Source organism: Brachyhypopomus gauderio, chromosome 5 (genome assembly GCF_052324685.1).
Source record: "Brachyhypopomus gauderio isolate BG-103 chromosome 5, BGAUD_0.2, whole genome shotgun sequence".
Lineage (NCBI taxonomy): Eukaryota > Metazoa > Chordata > Actinopteri > Gymnotiformes > Hypopomidae > Brachyhypopomus > Brachyhypopomus gauderio.
In genome coordinates, this window is record NC_135215.1 from 33188106 (window position 1) to 33208827 (window position 20722).

A 20722-nucleotide genomic window follows, 5' to 3' on the forward strand; every position below is an offset into this window, starting at 1 on the left:
AGCAGGGAGTGTGGCTGAAACACCTGAACTCCACAATTAGGACATTAAGACAACTGACAGGTGAAGTGAATAACACTGATTATCTCATTACAGTGGCAGCTGTCAAGGATTGGGATATATTAAGAAGCAAGTGCACAGCCAGTTCTTGAAGCTCATGTGTTGGAAACAACAGCAAAAAAAAAAAAATGGCCAAGCTTATGGATTTGAGTGACACTGACAGGAACCAAATTGTGATGGCTAGACAACTGGGTGAGAGTGTCTCCAAAACAGCAGGTTTTGTGGGGTGTTTCTGCTATGCAATGATTAAGCTATTACCTAATAAAAGTGGCACAAGGAAATACAAGAGCTCGGACAGAGCAGTACTAGCTCAGTTGTTACGGCGCTTGACTATGAATCAGAAGGTTGCTAGTTCCTCAATTGATTTAAGTTTGTTTATAATTATAAGTTGCTTTGGAGCTCTAAATAGCTATATACCATAAACTGGTGATGGGGTGTACATGGCTGCATGTGGTGAGTGAAGACTAGCTTGTCCGATCTGATTCCACAGAAGAGCTACTGTAGCACAAATGCTAACGATAGGAATGTTTCGGAACACAGAGTAGATCACTTCTTGAGGGGTATATGAGTTTGGACTAGACAAAGTGCCCATCCTGAACCAAAAGCTTTCACAGGTGACTTCGATGGGGCCTTGACCATCATAACTGGATCATGGAAGTGGTCCTTTGAATCAAGTTTTCTTTTACATCATGTAGATGGTGAAGTGTGGAAGATTTGTGGAAGAGATAGTAAGAAGATGCACTACGAGAAGAAGGTAAGCTGGTGAAGGCAGTGTGATGATGGAGATGGTTCTGCTGCGAAACCTTGACTCCTGGGATTGAAGTGGATGTTTCTTCAACTACTACACTTACATAAACATTGTTGCAGACAAGGTACAACATTTGATGACAATAGTGTGACTTAATGGCATCTTTTATCACGAAACAACTTTCTGCCACACTGCAAAACTGTTCATGAATGGTTTGTGGAACATGACAATGAGTCCAAGCTGTTAGCTTCCAGAGTCCCCAAAAAGAGACATCTTTTGAATGTGCTGAAACAACAAACCTCCCAATCCATGGGGCGACCCCTCTCGATATATAATAGGGGTGTAATGGTACACAGAAGTCACAGTTTGGTTCACACAGTTTGCACTTCATGGTTCAGTACAAGTTCATTACAACAGGTACAAAGCAGCAAACCCCCTAGGTTAAGTTTTTCCTTTCATTTATTTTGAACAGACCGCAGGGGAAGTTACAATTTGTTCCACATAATAGTCTATAGTTCCCCCTGAAATAGTTGGTACAGCCTGTAGTGTTTTATGCTGTAAAATGTAAACAGTGAACATAAACTTGCATAGGCCACATTTTTATATAGGTCACAACTGGCTACAAAACTGAAATGCATCTTTAATGTTAAAAAACTACAAAATAAATAGAATTTAAAAAAAAAATCAATGTATCCATTTACGCTTTATTTCAACATGTAAATATGAACCCAAGTTCACAGAGAAATTGAGAGAATATGGGGAACCTAAGAGAATATGAAAGGTTAACAACACCACGGTTGCCCCAGTAACGGGCACATGGGGTAGAAAAGCCTAGTCTAGAGAAGTGGCTCCCACAGACCCCAGGTGACTGTGTTGAGTGCATTTGTGTGTGTTTTTAATACAGCCCAAATCTAATAATAGTTCATACAGTTTCATATAGTTTCATATTTTTCAGTTAGTAGTCATATGGCAATTGTAAAACCAATCAGGTTGCTTCGTTGGGAACTATACAGTGCACCTGCACATTGATGCAGTGTACTATTATACACTTGCACTATTATGCACTTGGACTATTATACACCTGCTCTATTACACAGTGCAGTTTTATACACCTGCACTATTACACAGTGGAGTATTATACACCTGCACTATTACACAGTGCACTATTATACACCTGCTCAATTACACAGTGCAGTATTATACACCTGCACTATTACACAGTGCACTATTATACACCTGCTCTATTACACAGTGCAGTATTATACACCTGCACTATTACACAGTGGAGTATTATACACCTGCACTATTACACAGTGGAGTATTATACACCTGCACTATTACACAGTGCACTATTATACACCTGCACTATTACACAGTGGAGTATTATACACCTGCACTATTACACAGTGCACTATTACACACCTGCACTATTACGCAGTGGAGTATTATACACCTGCTCTATTACACAGTGCACTATTATACACCTGCTCTATTACACAGTGCACTATTATACACCTGCTCTATTACACAGTGTACTAATATACACCTGCTCTATTACACAGTGCACTATTACATACCTTCACTATTGTACAGTGCACTATTATACACCTGTAATATTATACAGTGCATTCATTCACCTGTACAATAATGCAGTACCATGATACCATGCCCATTGTAGTAGATCAGGAGAGCTACTATGAACAAATGAATGAATGTTCAATTTATCTACTAAATGAATGCAACTATGCAAATATTTTTCTGTTGGGATAATGCTCCCACATGTTCTCTGCTGCCGTCCACAGGTGGGCTTAATGCACACCGTGTTGTGGTGGTCAGAGTTTGGTCACTATTTGTGGCACCTGCACTGCAGCGTAGGAGCATCAGATGGCTTGGAAGGGTCTGGCTTGAGTCCAGCAATTACCACACCAGGGGGCTCCGTTACACTGGCAGCAGTTATGGCCAAACCTAATGAGCCACGGCCATAGCAAACAGTGTGCTTCTGCTCAAAGACATGCAACCACACTCACAACTCCCCCTTTTTAGGTATGGGGTTATGTAAGAGAACAAGTATACACTAAATCTTGTCAGATTTTGACAAGAATGCAACTAAATGCAAGACTTGGTTAGGTGGTTATCCTATACAGCAACACTTATTACTGACTGAGGTTATTTTTCCATGTTGAGTGACGTTTTATGACTGTGGGAAAGAGTCAAATGTGAAACATGACTAAACAGTAGCGTTCAGGGGCGGACTGGGGAGAAAAAGTGGCCCGGGAGTTCCTGACAGACTGGCCCACTATATAAACAAACTACGAAACGTATATATATATATATATACTTCCAGCAATAATATGATTACAAATATCAAAATAATTAACAAACTTAACAACTTGACCCAGACAAAATACAGGGGGAAAACAGCTGGAAAGCTACTGAAACCCACATTGTTCACTCAGTGAGTAAAACCTCTACAGCTTTTCAGTGCCACCTTTACGTTTGGTAGTTTGTTTAGACCAGGGGTGCCAACACCTTTTCAGCTTGTGAGCTACTTATAACATGACCTAGTCAAAATGATCTACCTACAACAAAAAAAAAACTATATTTAATAGTGTATTAAACCAAGGACCCAATCAAGGTCCAGGACCCCTTATATTTTATACGACATCTTCACTTTTTTGATAGAAACGCCTTCTCTCTCGTTACATTCATTCATCTCTGATTAGTTTTTCGGGTTTTTTGTTCCCGCTGTCAGTGCTAATCTCGCGAGAACTGACACTCGGGCTACTGCAGGTTGACACTCTCGCGAGGCTAGCGACATAATTCCTTTTGCAGAGGCACTTGAACACTTAAAAAAAAATTATATCATAATGATTGTAACATGGTCAGGTCAAGTCAAATTTATTTATATAGCGCTTTTTACAACACATCACAAAGCAGCTTTACAATTGTATGGGTCCAGATCCCTAATGAGCGACAGAGGCGAAGAAAAACTCCCTATGATGGTGGAGATTAGGAAGAAACCTCGGGAGGACCAAGACTCAAAAGGGAGCCCATCCTCCATTGGGCGGCCCGTTAGCACAAGTCTGTATTTATAATCCAAATATAGTTCTATAGTTATAGTTCTAATTCCAGGCCAAGCAGTCACAGTCCCTTCAGTGCAGATGGTGAGTTGGCATCAGCACGTCCTCTGTGGCAATGGCACATCCAAACAAAATGATTAAGTTCATAAAATGTGTTTATTATTAAATGCCATAATATTTATAATCTCTCTAGGGCACAGGTTCGTTTACTACTGTTACGTACCCCGTCTAGGTAGGGACTAGTAACAGAGAAAATGATACTGATGAACCGGTATATGATGAACGGTGACGGCCGAATGCCAAAAACACCCACAGAGAATTGAATAGTTGAAAGATGTTTTATGTAGTATGTAAATATATAGGATGTATATTGAATGACATGAATAATAACACCAGATAAACTTCAGGGTGACCCTCACTGAAAACGAAAATGAACAACAAAAGAAAACCCACTCTTCCTAACACAGGGACTACTAATTAACCCTTCACAAACCAACATGAAACAAAAACACAATGTCTCTCCTAACTTCCTGACTAATCAAACACACAGAACCAAACCCATAAACCAGAAACAAAACAGCCAGTCACCCTTACTACTGGTGCAATAGGTTATATATACAGATATATACAAATATACAAATGTAGTTAGCAACTAGAACGAACCAACAATCGAATTATCAAATCTCAGAACTCTCAGAACAAGCACAAAACCGAGGCGTAGCCTCCTTCATCCATGTCCACAACCGCCTTTTATGCTTCCTTTTCCACCTTCCTCCGTCGTCACGGTAAGCCGCATCAGGTGTGGAAGGCGAAAAATGGACGGCCCCTGCAAACAGTCTTAAAGGGGTAGACTCACAATACACAGGCATAGCAGACAATGACAAAATGCACAACACACAATATGACTGAGGTCATAACACTACCCTTTCTGTAACGTACTAATCAGGCAGACAAGGATCCAAGTGCGGATAATAGCCGTCTTTATTGAAACAATGATCACAGAGCTATCAAACAGGTGAGGGTGCCATCTAGTTGCAGCTCCATTGAATCCCCTGTGGTTCTTTGGCCTAAAGAGAGAGAGGAGAAAAAGACAGGAGAAAATGATTATTATGAGTATTGATGTGATATGAATTTGAACTTGTTGCACATCCTTGGTTGTTTTTTTATACGTGTAATGAGTGTATACGTATCCAGTAAGTGTTCTCTAATACTGTGTATTCACCCACTATGGGATATGTATATGGGTAGACAAAACTGAGTTGTCATGTGTGAGGAGTAAACTCACATCACTCTGCAGGCACATTTTGAGGCAGACCAGTTCATCAGAACCAAACAGGGCAAGACTAGGCTGAGAGCAGATGCTGATCCCACCATTTTTGTGCATCGCCCCGCACTCAGAAAGAGGAAGCCCCCTGCACAATACGGAATGACAGAAAGAAGAAACAGTTAAAACATGGTCAGCTTGGATGCAAGAGCCAATCCAGAAAGGTGAACAACTCCAGTAGCCAAGCTTCAAAATCCAGCAACCCCCAAACAGCTCCAAATAATAGAATACAAGTCTAGTATGGTTACATATGATTACATATATCATACTGTACTATAACATTTTAGTATGTTGTATTCCTCTTTAGTCTTGTAAGATTCATTGTTCAAAACTGCCACCCAGTTTCAACTTACCTTGTGTTTTCAATCTCTCTTGATGACCTTCTCTCTCCCTTTGCCATCAATCCAAAGTCTGCTGAGCATAATACAGATAATAGTCAACAGATTAACAAAACCTACAAACACTTGATCTATAAATTACACTGTTGTGTATTATTTAGAAGTCTTAAATATGCATTCTAATCAATATCAGCAGTGATCAAGTTCAGCTCGGCTCAACTTTATGCAAATGAGCAGTGACGCGCGGCGGCGACTACCAATCAGAAAGTATGTTTGCACCCTCCTCCGAAACCGCACCTCTGACTTTGGTTCCTACTGATTATTTGTTCCGATTGCAAAATGGAGGAGAGATTAATAGTGGCTGTCTCTGGATGTCCCGCACTTTACGATGTGTCCCTGTTTATTTACAGTACAAAATGTTTATTGTTGGAGGGAATACTGTTCATTTGTTAAAAAACATCTGCAATAAATTAGCGTATACCCGATTATTGGTTATGATTTTTTTTATTCCTGTTTGATCTTCGGGTCTGGGGTAAAAAGTAAAAAAATACATAAACATTTTAGGTTTATATACTATATGTGTTTTATACACACACTATGTTTTATACACGCACTCCTTTATAATCGTGTGTCCTGTAATCAATAGATTAAAATAAATACTGCGTCCTGCTTTAAAAACGTGATTTGCATATCTGTCACGTGCTGCATGCAGGCGTGATGTTGGACACGCCCCAACGCGACGCGATGCCGGCGACTCCAAGTATGTCTCGCTGCACAGTTGGACATCCAACCCCGCCCACATCCAACTCCACCCTCTAATGCGCTGTCGTGCGCCAACCCACTACTTCTTCATTCGAGAATAACTGTGTGGTACTTGAAAATATGCATAATAACTCACAAGTGTTCAAGAGACACGTCTTTGCGCTTAATTTACACATACCTCGTTTAATTTGTGTATCGTTCCACGTATGTTATTCATTATTTTTATTTATTGGGTGGCGAACGTAAAATGTTGACGGGGGGATGTAAAATGGACACAAATTAAGTATTATATCTCGATAGATCGATCGCCGGTGGTTGGCGCCAGAGCGAACTAGTAACTCAAATCATAGATGTAGATCAGAGGTAAATAAACTAGATTTTTTTCGGCGTGAGAAATCGGATGTGTAGCGTGAGAGCGTGTGAAGACGGTCAAATACGTGTGTCTCACGCTCAATGCGTGAGAGTTGGCAACTCTGCTCTACTCTCTATAAGTACACAATTAAAATGGTAATGTTTACTGATAATGTTGGTGATAGAGAAGGGGTATGTTGGTAATGTTGGTAATGGAGAAGGGGTGTAATCAGGGCTTATTTTGAGCCGGATCCTGCCGGAACAGGATCCGGGAACTCTTTCATTTTGAAGGGTGCGTTCTGGGAACTGTCTGCCTCGATCCGGTAACTTTCAAGCCTACTAATTATAAGTTATGAAGAAATCTGTCTGCGTTGAACCAATTAATTGAACAAATAATTCTATAAAAGACATTTTTAAACACAAGATCCACATTCCTAAATCACATAAGAGCTCTCCTTTTTAGCGATGTCTTTCCGTGTCTCCCCTATAAAGCTAGTTATACTTTTGTGAGTGACCGTAGCGCGCGACTCCGCGCGACTCCGCACACCTCGCGCGCGTCACAATCTTTGCAGTGTCCTCCTGAAACGATATGTGGTAGTATAAAGAAACACCCCTCAAACACAGGGGAAGGAACATTTACCTGACCAATTTTAATGCTGTATTGTGTTTCAGATTTGAAAAGTGCTGGAATTTAGGCTAAAGTACTTGAAAATGCACTGAAAATGCACTTCTGCACTTAAAACACTTATAAAACACACGTAAATAGTTCTTGCAGTTCTGTTCACTGGGAGCAAAAACAGTCCGAGTTTCGAACGTAACATGGGCGTGGCTTCGGTCTTGAGAAGAGGGTGGAGTTGGATGTGGGCAGGGTTGGATGTCCAACTCCGCCTTCCTGCAGGCTGCAGCGAGAGGCTTCTCGGCGACTCGGCGACGGAGAGCGATTTTATCGCTTTCGGTGTGAACGCACAGTTATTATACTTTCGCGAGCGACCGTAGCGCGCGACTCCGCGCGAGCGGTGTAGGCGTTTATACTTTCGCGAACGTCGCTGCAGTGTTCTCCGAACCGATAGGTGGCGACAGGTGGCAGTGGAGAATAAAAAACCCCTGCAAAACCGGTGAAAGAACATTTTTACCTGACCAGAGACCGTATATACCACATCAGGCACATACCTGTCAAGTGTCCCGTTTTGGCCGGGACAGTCCCGTATTTTTATTTTCCCGTATTTGTCCCGTATTTTCAGTTTTCAATTTTTATTTTTTTAAAGCATTCATGTGCCCCTCCAAACAGAATTCTGTCACTAGCCTCGCGAGAACTGCTACATACCCAGACTACTGCAGGTTAGTGACAGAATACTGTTTGGAGCGGCACGTGAATGCTTTAAAAAAAATAAATAAATTTAACTCGCGGGTTTAGTGTCGACAGTGGGAGCAAACCTGGAACACTCCTGCCAAAAAAGCTAAGCGTACGTGGAGCACTCCTGCCAAAAAAGCTAAGCGTACGTGTAAGTACCTTGACGAATGGGACAGGGAATTTACTTTCCTAAAGTGGAGCATGAAGGGGCATAGCTACTCATTCTGTAAGATATGTAGCTGTGATTTTAGTGTCTCTCATGGGGGAAGGAACGATGTCCGTCAGCACGAACAATCTGCCAAGCACAAATGCGGGCTAAAGGCACAGAAATATGCCCAGGAGATGTCCCCATTTGTAGCTACAAATACCACTAGAAAATTTTAATTTTTTTATTCATTTGTAGTTCAAAACATATTTGGGGTGTTTTTTCTTCACTTTTTGCCACTCCAAAGATGTTTTCGTTTCTCCTACAGTCTCGATTGCAGCTATATGCAAATAACTGATTATGCGAATTAGGCGATGACGTCATATACGGGAAATGTCCCGTATTTTTAAATACAAAACTTGACAGGTATGATCAGGCATCAAACGTAATTATGGCTTTGCAGTGTTGTCCGAAACGATACGTTAACAAATACGAGCCTCTTGTAATTCCAGGACGAAACATGAGAGAACGTGAAGACGTTAAGATTGGGCGTTTTGAAAATAAACAACCATTAAATAATGTGATAAAAAAGCGAATTATTTCGATTCATTTCGAGTATATGTATAAATATTTAACTTAATTAAGTTTAACGTGCTGGAAAATATTGAAATGGACCTTTAAAGTGGCGTACAAGTGCTTTAATTCCACCTTGTATAGGTGTATGAACCCGGCAAACATGACTTTGTCCATCGCGCTGAAGCGCGGCGCGCGCGCGAACAAAATTCGAGAGGTGCACGAGGCGCGAGGCCCTCGCGCACGGGCGGAGCCACAGCGATTACGTCATTTTCGCCGCGCGGACCCTCGCGCCGCTCGCGGCGCGTCAAGTATAAACCAGGCTTTAGACTGCTCCATCTTTATGGCAATGTGGACAGGGAGATATAATGAATGTGGCATTAGTATGGACGAGGCTTTTCCAGTTCCTGACTACTTGTATTAATAAGTGACACAGTTGCTGTATGTTTTCGTAGTCCGGTCCAACTCGTTCATTTGTTTACAGGATCAGTCCGCGGCCGCGCTGAGCAGGTTAGTCTGACTGGAGCGGGGGTGGTAATAACACCGTTAAACAGCAGCGTGACTACGGACCGGGGCCGCAGTGCGCGGCAATGGTTCCTCCACGGGCCGAGTTAAACCACCGGCGGCCCACTAACCCATCGGCCCACCGGGGAAATCCCCGGTAGCAATGTATGCCAGTCCGCCCCTGGTAGCGTTGCAAATGAAACAAGACAATCGTCTTTAGGTTATACCAAAGAAAGTCTTCCTCCCCTTAGGTTTCATGAGTGTCCAAGCTGAGGTGACAAGATGATGTTTTGTAATGGTGACAGGAGTGTTTACAAGAACAATAATACTTTCAGTGCAAATATTTTGTAAGGTAGGCTTACATGATTTATCATTACCAATTATATCATTCTATCATTATCAAGTATTAGCAATCATAAGAAATAATTTAATTTCAAGAAACAAACTTTTGTGAATTTGCTATATTTGTATATGATGATGATGATGATGATGATGATGTATGTGGCTCACTATGGAGCATGACAGTTGTACAACCAAAGTTGCATACTATACTTTTGATGTAAATGGTTGATGTAATCTTTGCTAATTGGTACGGGTGTATTTAATGACCCATTCCCGATATCTAATTCACCCTATCACATAGAATCACCTCAAGACTGTGGCATTTTCCTTCTTGTCTCATTTACATCAAAACCATCAAGAATAACACTTATGCACGCTGACAGTTGGATGCCCTCTGATTAATACCGATCCACCCAGCATGGGTTTTCAGTATCTGCTCTGTTTGGCAGTGTATGTTGGGAGGCTGAGGGGGGCTATTTGCTGGAGACTCTAAAATGGACCTTATAGTTAATGCTAAGCTAATTCTTCTGTGATCAACTGGAAACTGTTCACCCTGACAGGCTGTTTTCTCATAACTAAGGAAATGAGATGGCTTCAGGAGGTGGCTTAAATGTGAAAAAGAATGTCATAGAACTGAACTGCAGTAAGTTTCACAGGCAGACTTCTGTTTAGGTGTGGAACTAACAGCATCCTTTTACATTTAATTTCCTCCATTTCTGAAAACCCTCTTTGCATATCGTCTTCTTCCCCTCATCATTTTTGCATTAATGTCTCCATTTGTCACCATGAATGCTAGTGAGGCCATGCTGTGTTCTCTGTGCTCGCTATATGAATGTCAGAGTTATTACAGTGATTTGCTCTTTATCAGTGAATGTTTTTTTTAATTTACAAGACAATGCTAAAGAGCATGGGATCTTTTTTACTTTGCATATTACAAACACCAGAATGTGCAAGAATGTGGTGGTAATTTGCAGGTTGGTGATGGATGGTTCTGTCTTCTGCCCCACACATCTTACATAACCCAGCCTGAATTGGGGAGAAGCAGCGGAGTTGAGATTTGCCTTAATTGCTATGTCTTCCTTCCTTTCGTTGTGTTTTTTACCACTCATCCCTGGGCTACATTTGTAAATGCCAACCAAATAGCACATTTGAAGTATACTGTACCACTGTGTGCATTCATTTGCCAATACCGAATGCTTCTTAATTTTTACTGAATTCGACCATTTCACTTTTTATTGTTATCTTAATTTTGAGTGCAGTAAAGCATACAGTAATTTGTTTTATATATCAAATATATGATAGAATAGGATGAAAAGTGAATGATTTTCCCTCCAAAATGTCTAATTAAATGATAATAGTAAACTGCAATCTGAAAAACCTGAATGTATTTTCATATTGTCTTACAGATATACAAGCCTTGCAGTTGGTTCTGGGTTGCATTTTCATATATGAGGAGTTTTTGTATCCTCTATACCTTCACCTTCTTTCTTGCCACTGGTCATTCTGTTAGCACTGAGCTATGAGGCCACCCAGATGTACTGTAGGCTAGTATGTGAAGTGAGCAAATGTTCATGGTGATGTACAGGCAGTGGTGGAGGCCACCTTCTGATAATTAGAAAGTGATTGAAGATGGAGAAGGATAATATTTTTCAGGTGGTCAGATAAATTTTCGTCTGAAAGGGAACCAGGGAGCCATTAAGCAGCACATACAAAAAAAATATTTGTTTAGCCCAAGTTTAATAAATCCTCTGTTATTAGGCATCTACAGGTAGGGAGCATTCGATCACACTGAGTAGATGTTTCCTGTGACATGGTGCTTTTCTTAGGTTTCTAGGAAACTCCTCTGTACTTTCATACTGTTACTTATACCAACGACTTATACAGGTAGTATATTACTGTTGGACGAATATATCTCTATTTTTTCACTTTTTTCCAGGACAAATTCCATATGTCTTTTACAATGTGTGAAGATTGCATGATGAATGGGTTAATAGAAAGGTCTGAAATTACAGGGGGGCACTATCCATTGGCTTTAAAATCACTACTTGTACTGCAATTTTGTATAAAGCTTTGCTTAATCTGTGTCTTTGAAACGGGCACTAGATATTTCAAAATCGATGGCTGTTGAAAATGAAACTGGTTTAGTGTTGGTAAGTAACACAGAATAGTAAAGTTCTAAAAAAAAAAAGCTTAGTAACTCCACAAGAAATGGTGCACAAACATGCATTTTTCAAAACCTATAACCTCTATTAAATATACACATACTTGCAGATACCTATGAAACATGTTCAGTGTTATTGCAGTGTATTGAAAAGTAAACCATGTAATTTCAGTAAAAGTTCCATGAATGTTGAACATGAATATTTATTTGGGTTTCCTCTGTTCTGGAAATATGAGGTTTTCATCTGACAGTGACAATATGATGAAATATTTGGTAGAATGAAAGTAGAATATTTGGTCGTCACTAAAAGGTGCACAAACACCTGCACAAAACAAAGATTATATGTAGACTGTAGATACTGGAATCCAGATGGAGGATTTTACATTCTCACATAAACAAAAATCTACAAAAGATTTATGATGATTCATTTAATCTCTAGAGGTTACGTGAATTGTAGGCTTGGTAGTGAAATTGGAGAATTAAATGTATCTGTAGGGGGAAAAATCCTTTGTATGGCACACTATCTTTTCCTTAGCCAAGAGCGCTTTCTCGATCTAATGAGATGGTCTGTCATTCATTGCTCCTAGGGTTTTGTTCTCTGGCCTCACCAATTAGACATGTGCTTGCATTGTTCCTCATTATTATGATGATCTTGAATAATTAGTGAGTGCATGGCTGTGGGTGCTCTCTAAATAGTTGTCCCACTTCACCACTGTCACTGGTGGCTAAAGGTGCATAGCATCAATAAGCACTTCATTTTCTCAACATGTCAAAGCACATGAAGTGAATACTCAAAAGAATAAGTCTATAGCAAAAGTCTAGAACATTAAAAAAAATTATGGAAGCTATTTCTTCTCTCTTGCAACACACTTAGCTGTACTAAAATCTAAATCATGTGACATGATTTTAGTTATTGGAAATGCAGATGGAAATGTTTTATGAGTAGCATGAGTGGGAGATCACAAATAGCATTATGCTTGTTGTGGCCCTCTGTACTACCCAGAAGTGCTTAGAAAAGCATGAACCATTTGCAAGGATTTCAGCCAGTGCCGCCCTTAGAATGGTTAAAATTCCCCAAGTGCTTTGTTAGGCAGTGAGCAAGTCAACCACAGCATATGGGTTTGCAAGTTCTCTTTATTTAAATTATACAGGATAAAATAGTTAACAAAGAGTAATGCCAACAGTGCAAGCACAGAACATCTGACACCTCATCATTAGCAGTGGAAGGTTATAAGCCATCGGCAATCTGGAGTTCAGCAACGGTTACAGCATTAGCAACTACTGGTTATTAAATAACAGAAACGTTAACAGCCAAAGGTGACAGGAGAGCTTCCACAGCACAAATCCATTCCCCATAATGCAGGGTTAGGAGAGTCCCCAGCTTATCTTAATCACGGACACCATTACATTTTGTTCTTGTGCAGAGTTGCGCCATCTGTGGGACACAGAGACCCTTCAAGCTGCTCTGTCCCACCTGCCACTGCAGTTAAGACACTCTGAACTTTATGTTGTGTAGTCTCTCACAGCAGCTGGCTGTAACCGTTTCCTTAGGGTAAAATTCCTTAACCTGGTGGCACATCAAATCACACACCACTTATTAGCCAAAGCTTAGCTACTCACAGTTCAGCTAGGCACAGGCCATTTGTAAGGCCCAGAGCAAATAGCAGAGGTGCTGGTGAATTCTTCCCAGTTCCAATTGTCCACTGCTCTTCTTATTTTAACCATTACAACCTGGCCAAAGACTGGATAACAGCCCGTTCTCATGGAGGAAGCATCTCTTCTCTTCCCTCCTCACAATGTTTGCTCCTCCTTTCTTCACCAGCTGTTCTACACTGCTCACATGCATTTATCTAAAAAAAAAAAAAAAAAAAAAAACCTGAAAAAGAAAAACTACACATTTGCGAATAAATTAGTCCATTCATGGAAATTGCCTTGTTCTTGTCACTGAATTAACGCTGTGAACACTTTCTCAGGCAGTTGCACTAATCACACGTTTGGACAAATGTAAAAAATAAAAAAAATGCACAAAAGGTAACAAAGAAAAGATAACTTAAGTATGAACAAACCCACGTGAATAGCAATCAAACTGAATGAAAAAAAAACCTGAGTGAGAATAAACTTTGATAACAGGCATTTCTTAGAAGAGTAATGGGGCCATGTTTTGTATGCAGGAGTACTTTGTTCTCGTTCAAATGTTCTACTTAAAATGATGATGCTATGAATTATTGAAATGAGAGAAATGGTAATATTCAAATTACATCCAACAGTTCATCCAGTCACACATCATTATGTCGTGTGCTTTCTTCCAGCTAAGAACCGCGAGGAACTTTCCATTTCATGTCTCTTGCGCCATCATATTGCCAGCACCCTAAAAGATAAAGTTTGTCTTGGAAGTTGTGTTTCTGTGCTGTCTGTGGGGCTGACTTATGTTAATTCCATCTCTAAATCATCAGCTTTGTCTTTGAGAAAGTAAATTGTGTTTGCTCCTTCATGCTGACAGAATCTCTTTACAACATACTGATCCTGCAGGCATTAGCATCATTATCACTGTCTTAGATCACATTCTGGTCATCACTATTAGTGGTTTGCCATCTCTGCTTATTAATCAATTACACCTTTTTATATGAAGCAATAGGTTTTTTTTTTGTAATTGAAATAAGTGAAAATAATTGTTACTTCTCCAGCTGTTACACATACGCTGTATACGGTTAACGATTAACACATTATTTACCTTGGTAGCATCCTGAATGAGTGAATATATAGGGGGCTGAAAACAGCTTACTGTAACTGGGTTATTTTTTGCTGAATTAAAGCATTGAGCTTCAAATATGAAAATCCCACTGAAAAGCTTCTTGAGGCTGTGGTGGGAGAGGCAGGCATCTAGGACAGGAACGCTGCCGTCAATCGCAGGTAAGGATGAGTCCTATGACCAAATTGGGGTGGAAAATGCAGAACTTAAATATTTCGATTCTCTCTCTCTCTCTCTCTTTCTCTCTCTCTCTCTCTCTCTCTCTCAAACCCCAGTGGGTCTCACTGTTGCCTAGTCTATAAAGGAACTGTCCAATAAGAGAAGAAGGACCAAGAAAAAGTGGACATCAGAATTTACTGGATTTCTTTATAATAGAAGTTTATGACTGAAGATGTGAAGATATATTTAATGATTTGCATTTGCACAGTTATTCATGTTTTCTGAGCAGAAGCCTTGTGTGGTGTCAATGATACAGCTGATGAGGAGTCCTCCCTAAAAATCCCCTTAATATAGCACTAGGCGTAATCATGATCATTTCTCTATTACATTTATTTTTCTGTGGCTTAGAATGACTTGTGTTAATTGTTTTCTGAATAGTTTTGCTCACCCTTTAAACCGAAGCATTAATTACCAGTGACAGGAAGTGCAATCATAGCTCCTGAGATGCATTGTTTGCACCTATTTTTGCTTGATCTGCAGACGTCACTTACATCTTACATCTAAACCACCTCCCCCCCCTAAGATATCCATGAAATTTCCAAATTTATCCCAACCACACCAAGCTTAAAATAGGCAGCCACCAAATTCAGGCGCAAAAGTTTCCCCTTTGAACTCAAGGTGAGAGACATAGGCAGCACCTAAAGCTTGGTTCTACACCTCTGCTCAGACAGCAGTCTCCAGAGTGAACGCGCTTTCAGAGGGAGGTGTGAAGCTGAAAATGGCAGTTCACACATGCATCGTGTTTGAGTGGTGTGGCACCAGCCTGAATGAGAATGACTTTCAGAACAGCTCAGAAATAAGGATCAAGAGGTACTCATTTGTGGTGGACCTGGCTATGGGACACATGGATCTGTGGGAAGGTTTTAACTAACCGTTCTAAATGACATACTTACCTTAATATAGGCTTAAACCATGAGTGACAACACAACATTCACTGTTGTGATTGAAAGACCAATAGATGTGTCCTAAACGGACTCACGGTTCAGCTTTTCCAAGCTAAAGATCAGAGGCAAAAGTTCAAAACAGACAGTGGTTAAATAGACAAGCCTGCTCTAGCGTCTTTCTTACATGCATAGCAATAAGGATACAACCTGAGGCAATATAATATTAAATTATTCACCTGGATTTAGTTACATCCCAAAGAAGGAGATGCTTTATTATATTTTAACCAGGTTCTCACTGTGCACTGTCATGTAGAGCTGTGTCAGAAGAATGTTCTAATAACAATGTGTTTTGTTCATGTGTTCATTCCTGAAGCTATCTATACTGTAATGGTTTATAAACAAACTCAGAGCAAAAATATATGTTCTTTTCCTGGTGTTTGCATTAAGATTTGCTATTTTTTGAGAGCTGGTAATGTAGTTCAAGCCTTCTTTTGAGGTGGGGGTTGGGTTTGTGGGGGTACAGGTGTGTGAAGCTGTCAGAAAAGAGGAATTGGCAGAACAAAACGAAAGACCGAAAGATTATGAACACCTCTCTCTGAAAAGCTGTTTCTGTCCATCCCTCGTAGAGAAAGTGTTTAAAATGAAGGTCACCACAGAAGTTAATTAGTACTGTCTTAATGTAATCTATCAGTGCTGAGTTTCTTTGTTGCATTTGACAGCTCCATTATAGAAGCACACACAAATGAATGTAAGCATTGTTGAGATTAGACAACGGAGATACCAACAGGTAAACAAAAGCTTCAACAAAGCAGCATTTTCATAAAAGAAATGGACTTGCAGGAATGACTAAACTCTCACTTTGCTAATTTATATATAGACATATAAAGATTAAGGATTAATGACCTCTTTGACTACAATGTCGCATTGTAAGCTATATGAACTTGAAAGCCATCTGCTGTACCCAGGGGCACCATTTCACATTACAATCCCAATATCCCTATTCGTTGTCCACCACCCAGAGTGAAGACATCTGGATGACCACACTATCAGCACAGAGTGAGTGCAAGATTTATTGCCCTTACTCACTGCAGTCCTGGAGAAGTAAAATCGCTGTCAAGTGCTTCTCTCATTTGCACAACTGCTAATGATGGGCTTATTTTTCAGATCCTATTCGGCTATAATTGGCCCTGAACTGTACATTGCAATTAGTCTGCATTGTTACAACACCATATATAGTAAGCTTGGTTCCGAAGACAATTTCAAGACCTTTTTGTTTGTGGTTTCGAGTTTATTTGCTGCAAAACTCATAGTTTAAAAATATGATAAAGTCCTTGATATGTTATTGCAAATGAATGCAAATTCAGACATCTTAATGTAATTCAGACTTCAGTGATCGCACCCGTATGATGGTAGGCTACATGTTCTTTAGATAAGAAATAATTCACTGATCTTGGCAGTCTTTTGACAGGCAAGCTCAGAGAGCTCTGATTCATTTCTGTCCATTCAAACCAGCATTTCATGTGATGGACTTAGATCACAAATTCTCACTGTATTGGTTACCTTGGCAACTTTGCAGTAAACACCATCACCATGTAGACCTATGAAGAAAAATAGCTTATTTGCTGATTGTGATTGACCAATGGGGAGGGGACCATGAGCAGCATGTACAGTAAGGCCATACTGTAGCAGTCCCTGATGTAGGGTGCACTGTGGGTCCCACTCTATATTCTCTTCTAAGTGTGGGTGTTATGGATAGGTGAGGAATGGAACCCCAGGTAGTCTAGACAGTTGATGTTGATCCATTAGGAGCAAAGCGTGGTCTCTCTCTGACAAACTGTGGAATTACAATGAGAAGCCATCCTGCTAGAAGGTGAACAGAACAGCGGCAAAAACCGAATCCAACAATATGATGTTTGAGCCAAGGGAAATTATAGTTGCTTCTTTACAGACATAACCTATATTAGATATACACAATCATTCAAACTGACAAATTACCCCTTCCCCATGACTCTAAATTGAGTGAAATGTTTGGCATGTCAAGTCTACATTTAATTTTACAGAAGAACACAACCTTCTTCTCACGTCAGCTTGTTTCCTTTCCCTCCTGAATTCACACACACACACACACACACACACACACACACATACAACACCGCGCTCGACAGTTCACAGGCTGATTTGAGCGTCTATGGCGTTTGTGTTTAAAAGCTTGCAGTTTATGAGAGTGTGGTGGTGTACACGAGCAGCTGGCCGGGTGAGTGGCATTTGTATTGCTGGCAGGTTCTCTGTTCGTCTCTTGTGCCGAATGCCGATGAGCTTGGCCTCTTGGGCTCTGGCCGACAGCCTGGCCTTTTGGCTGAGGAGAAATCAATCAGACCGTCAATTGCCTCCAAAGGGGCATTATCCAGCCAACCAACCTGAGCACCCTACCTCTCATATCGCTCTCTTGTTGTACTTGCCGTGGGTTGTGTCGCATGTGTCCAGTGGATTCACGTATTTGAATATATGTTAATATATGTAAATATTCATATAAAGCTTTGCACTGTCCTTAATTGTTGGCTCAGAATATGTATGAAAGCAAGCACTAGTTTTACAGTGCAGTGGTAGCTGGTAACAGTACAAGGTAAAAGTTTTTTTTTTTTTTTAAGTTGTTTGAACTTCATGATGCTTTTGGCACTGGTGCAACAGCGTCTTTACGAGGTTACTGAAAGTCTGTCGTTTTCCTCTACAGATCCCTCAGATCAGCTATGCATCAACTGCGCCGGAGCTGAGTGACAACACCCGCTACGACTTCTTCTCACGCGTGGTACCACCAGACTCCTACCAAGCTCAGGCCATGCTGGACATCGTAACAGCAATGGGCTGGAACTACGTCTCCACGCTGGCGTCTGAGGGCAACTATGGCGAGAGTGGGGTGGAGGCCTTTGTCCAAATCTCTCGGGAAACTGGTGGGTGAAGCAGTTGCTAAATATATTTTTAATACAGTTTATGTCTGTTTTTTTGGTGTGTGATTGTGTCAGCTCACACTAAATTATGTTCATTGAGTATTCTTAAGATTCAACTTGCTTTAAGTATACTGAAAAATAACCAGCAAAAACCCTGTAAACAGAGGGGAGGGTGTGGTGTGGATTTAAATTTGATGAGGTGTCATGCAGAGTTGTGGTGGTCAAGCTTTTTTTGTTTGTTGATGACAGTGTTGACACAAGATATTGCAGAAGCTGATAGATTGCATAATATAACAAAAGCTGATAGAGTAATTTGTCTCAAGGGAAGAAAAAGTTCAGATACTATAGAGAAATGTAAAGGTCTTTTTTTAAGGGCATGTCTAAAAAGTTCAGATACTATAGAGAAATGTAAAGGTCTTTCTTTAAGGGCATGTCTAAAAAGTTGCTGCTTAATCCATTTTGTACTATTTGAAATTAATCTTAGAAGCGAAAAGACTCTACCTTATGAGTCACAGATGAAATATTTATTCAGCTGTTTCTAAGTGGAATGTTGAGGTGGTAGAAAAATGGCACTTCTAGTATTGCAAAAAAATGTCAAAACTAGTATTCTGGGTTGGCCTTGTAGAGAAGTCATAAAATATTTTTTTATTTACTTATTTGTTGAGACTCTCCATCTCAAACTTCAGACAAGCTTATACAAGCTATTTTAAAATATTCATCACTTTGTAAAAGGTGCAGAGCCAGGGCAAATATACAATATTGTGGTCCATTAACAAAAGGTGGAGAACAAAAGTCTAAACTTTAATGGCACATGTGAAAATAATTACAGGGATGGGTTCAGTAATGGACTTTACAACCAGTCCCTCATGTATTCATAACTGTTTGCCAAGAAAGAGCATCGTAATAAAATCATGCTCCTGTTGTGCCATGTGATTGATTTATTATTTCATAGTACCAAACTTGCAATCCTGTATACACTGGGCTATCGCATTAATTATGTTGTAATTATGTAATTAAAATTCATAAGCTGAGCTATGCATGTGAACGATTACCAGCTTGCACTGTACCTCCAGGCTCATTAAGATGCGTGTGTGTGTGTGTGTGTGTGTGTGTGTGTGTGTGTGTGTGTGTGTGTGTTGTATGCATATTTAAGTCAACTGTTATAATAATAATAACAATAATAATAATAATAAATGTATTATATATATATATATATATAATACATAATAAAATAATAGACATTAAATATAATAAAGCGTTAACATAGAAGAAATGCAAAATATAATGCACTTATAGAAAATAATCCCTCTGTTCAGAAAGATCTCAAAGGAAGTATTGCTAACTCTTAAGCCACCTATTAAACTTTTATTTATGACCTTTAAACAGAAACTGTCAGAAGCTGTTAATGAAATTCTGTACCATTTCAATTACTGATCAGTTTGTCAGGTTGCCTTCCCAAACCTGTATATCTATTATAAAACAGAGCAGTAAATAACCACCAGGTAATTATATGCTTCAATAAATATGCAGAAACCTTTGCGTATTAATTTCAGACTTTCAGTGTCATGGTGGTATTCAGTATAGCCTTGTCATGTGCCAAATTGACCCATTCCATCCCAGAACACCCTGCTACATCATTAGCCCATGGCATAAAATACTGCCTGTATTTCTACAATGTAATCTCGGTGTAGATTGTGTTGTAAGCAGCGGTAATCTTGAATAAGTATGACTTTAGACTTCTGAAGCTGAAGAATATTAGTGCATGATTTTTCTAAAGTACACTTTGGGAATAATAATATATTTCCTGTTTAAAGTGACATGTATGTGGATTTGCAGTGATGGTGCATGATGGTGCAATCATTCTGACCGGTGTCTTATATGTGACTTATATTGTACCAACCGCCAGCTTATTTTTGTGTAATTTGTTGACATATCTTTACTGCTGTTTGTTTGTGTTGCATGGTTGGTTATAAGGGTTCAATCTTGTATGGGGCAGCAAGTTGTCAGTCTCTCATAAACCTGCTTAGGTCATTTAGTTCATTTTTAAAAGGAATAATTTAATTCCGAAAATATTTGTTCACTATAAAAATCAGGTTTAATAATTGGAAACTAAACTTGACCCAGGAAGTTAGGTGAATCAATTTCTTTCCTCAAGAGAACCTTCTCTTTTCTCCAGTGACCTATCTTGC

The 20722-nt window shown here is 39.8% G+C and overlaps 1 protein-coding gene and 1 long non-coding RNA gene across 5 annotated transcripts in view; one reads left to right on the forward strand and one right to left on the reverse strand.

Moving 5' to 3' along the window:
• The window catches only part of grm8b (glutamate receptor, metabotropic 8b), a 92270-nt gene that overhangs the window by 16248 nt on the left and 55300 nt on the right, over positions 1-20722 (forward strand). For 2 of the 4 annotated variants that reach the window (XM_077007283.1, XM_077007284.1), the window contains exon 2: positions 18320-18536. In XM_077007283.1, the coding sequence (XP_076863398.1) occupies positions 18320-18536 (217 nt within the window). Of the gene's footprint in view, positions 1-8102; positions 8163-18119; positions 18212-18319; positions 18537-20722 lie in introns of those variants that run through there. The other 2 variants (XM_077007288.1, XM_077007285.1) reach the window with 2 other exon arrangements.
• On the reverse strand, positions 4288-5959 carry LOC143515206 (uncharacterized). The gene is made up of 3 exons (XR_013131057.1): positions 5563-5959; positions 5171-5297; positions 4288-4952 (listed from the first exon to the last, which is right to left on the reverse strand). It is a non-coding gene; the product is annotated as an uncharacterized LOC143515206 (long non-coding RNA).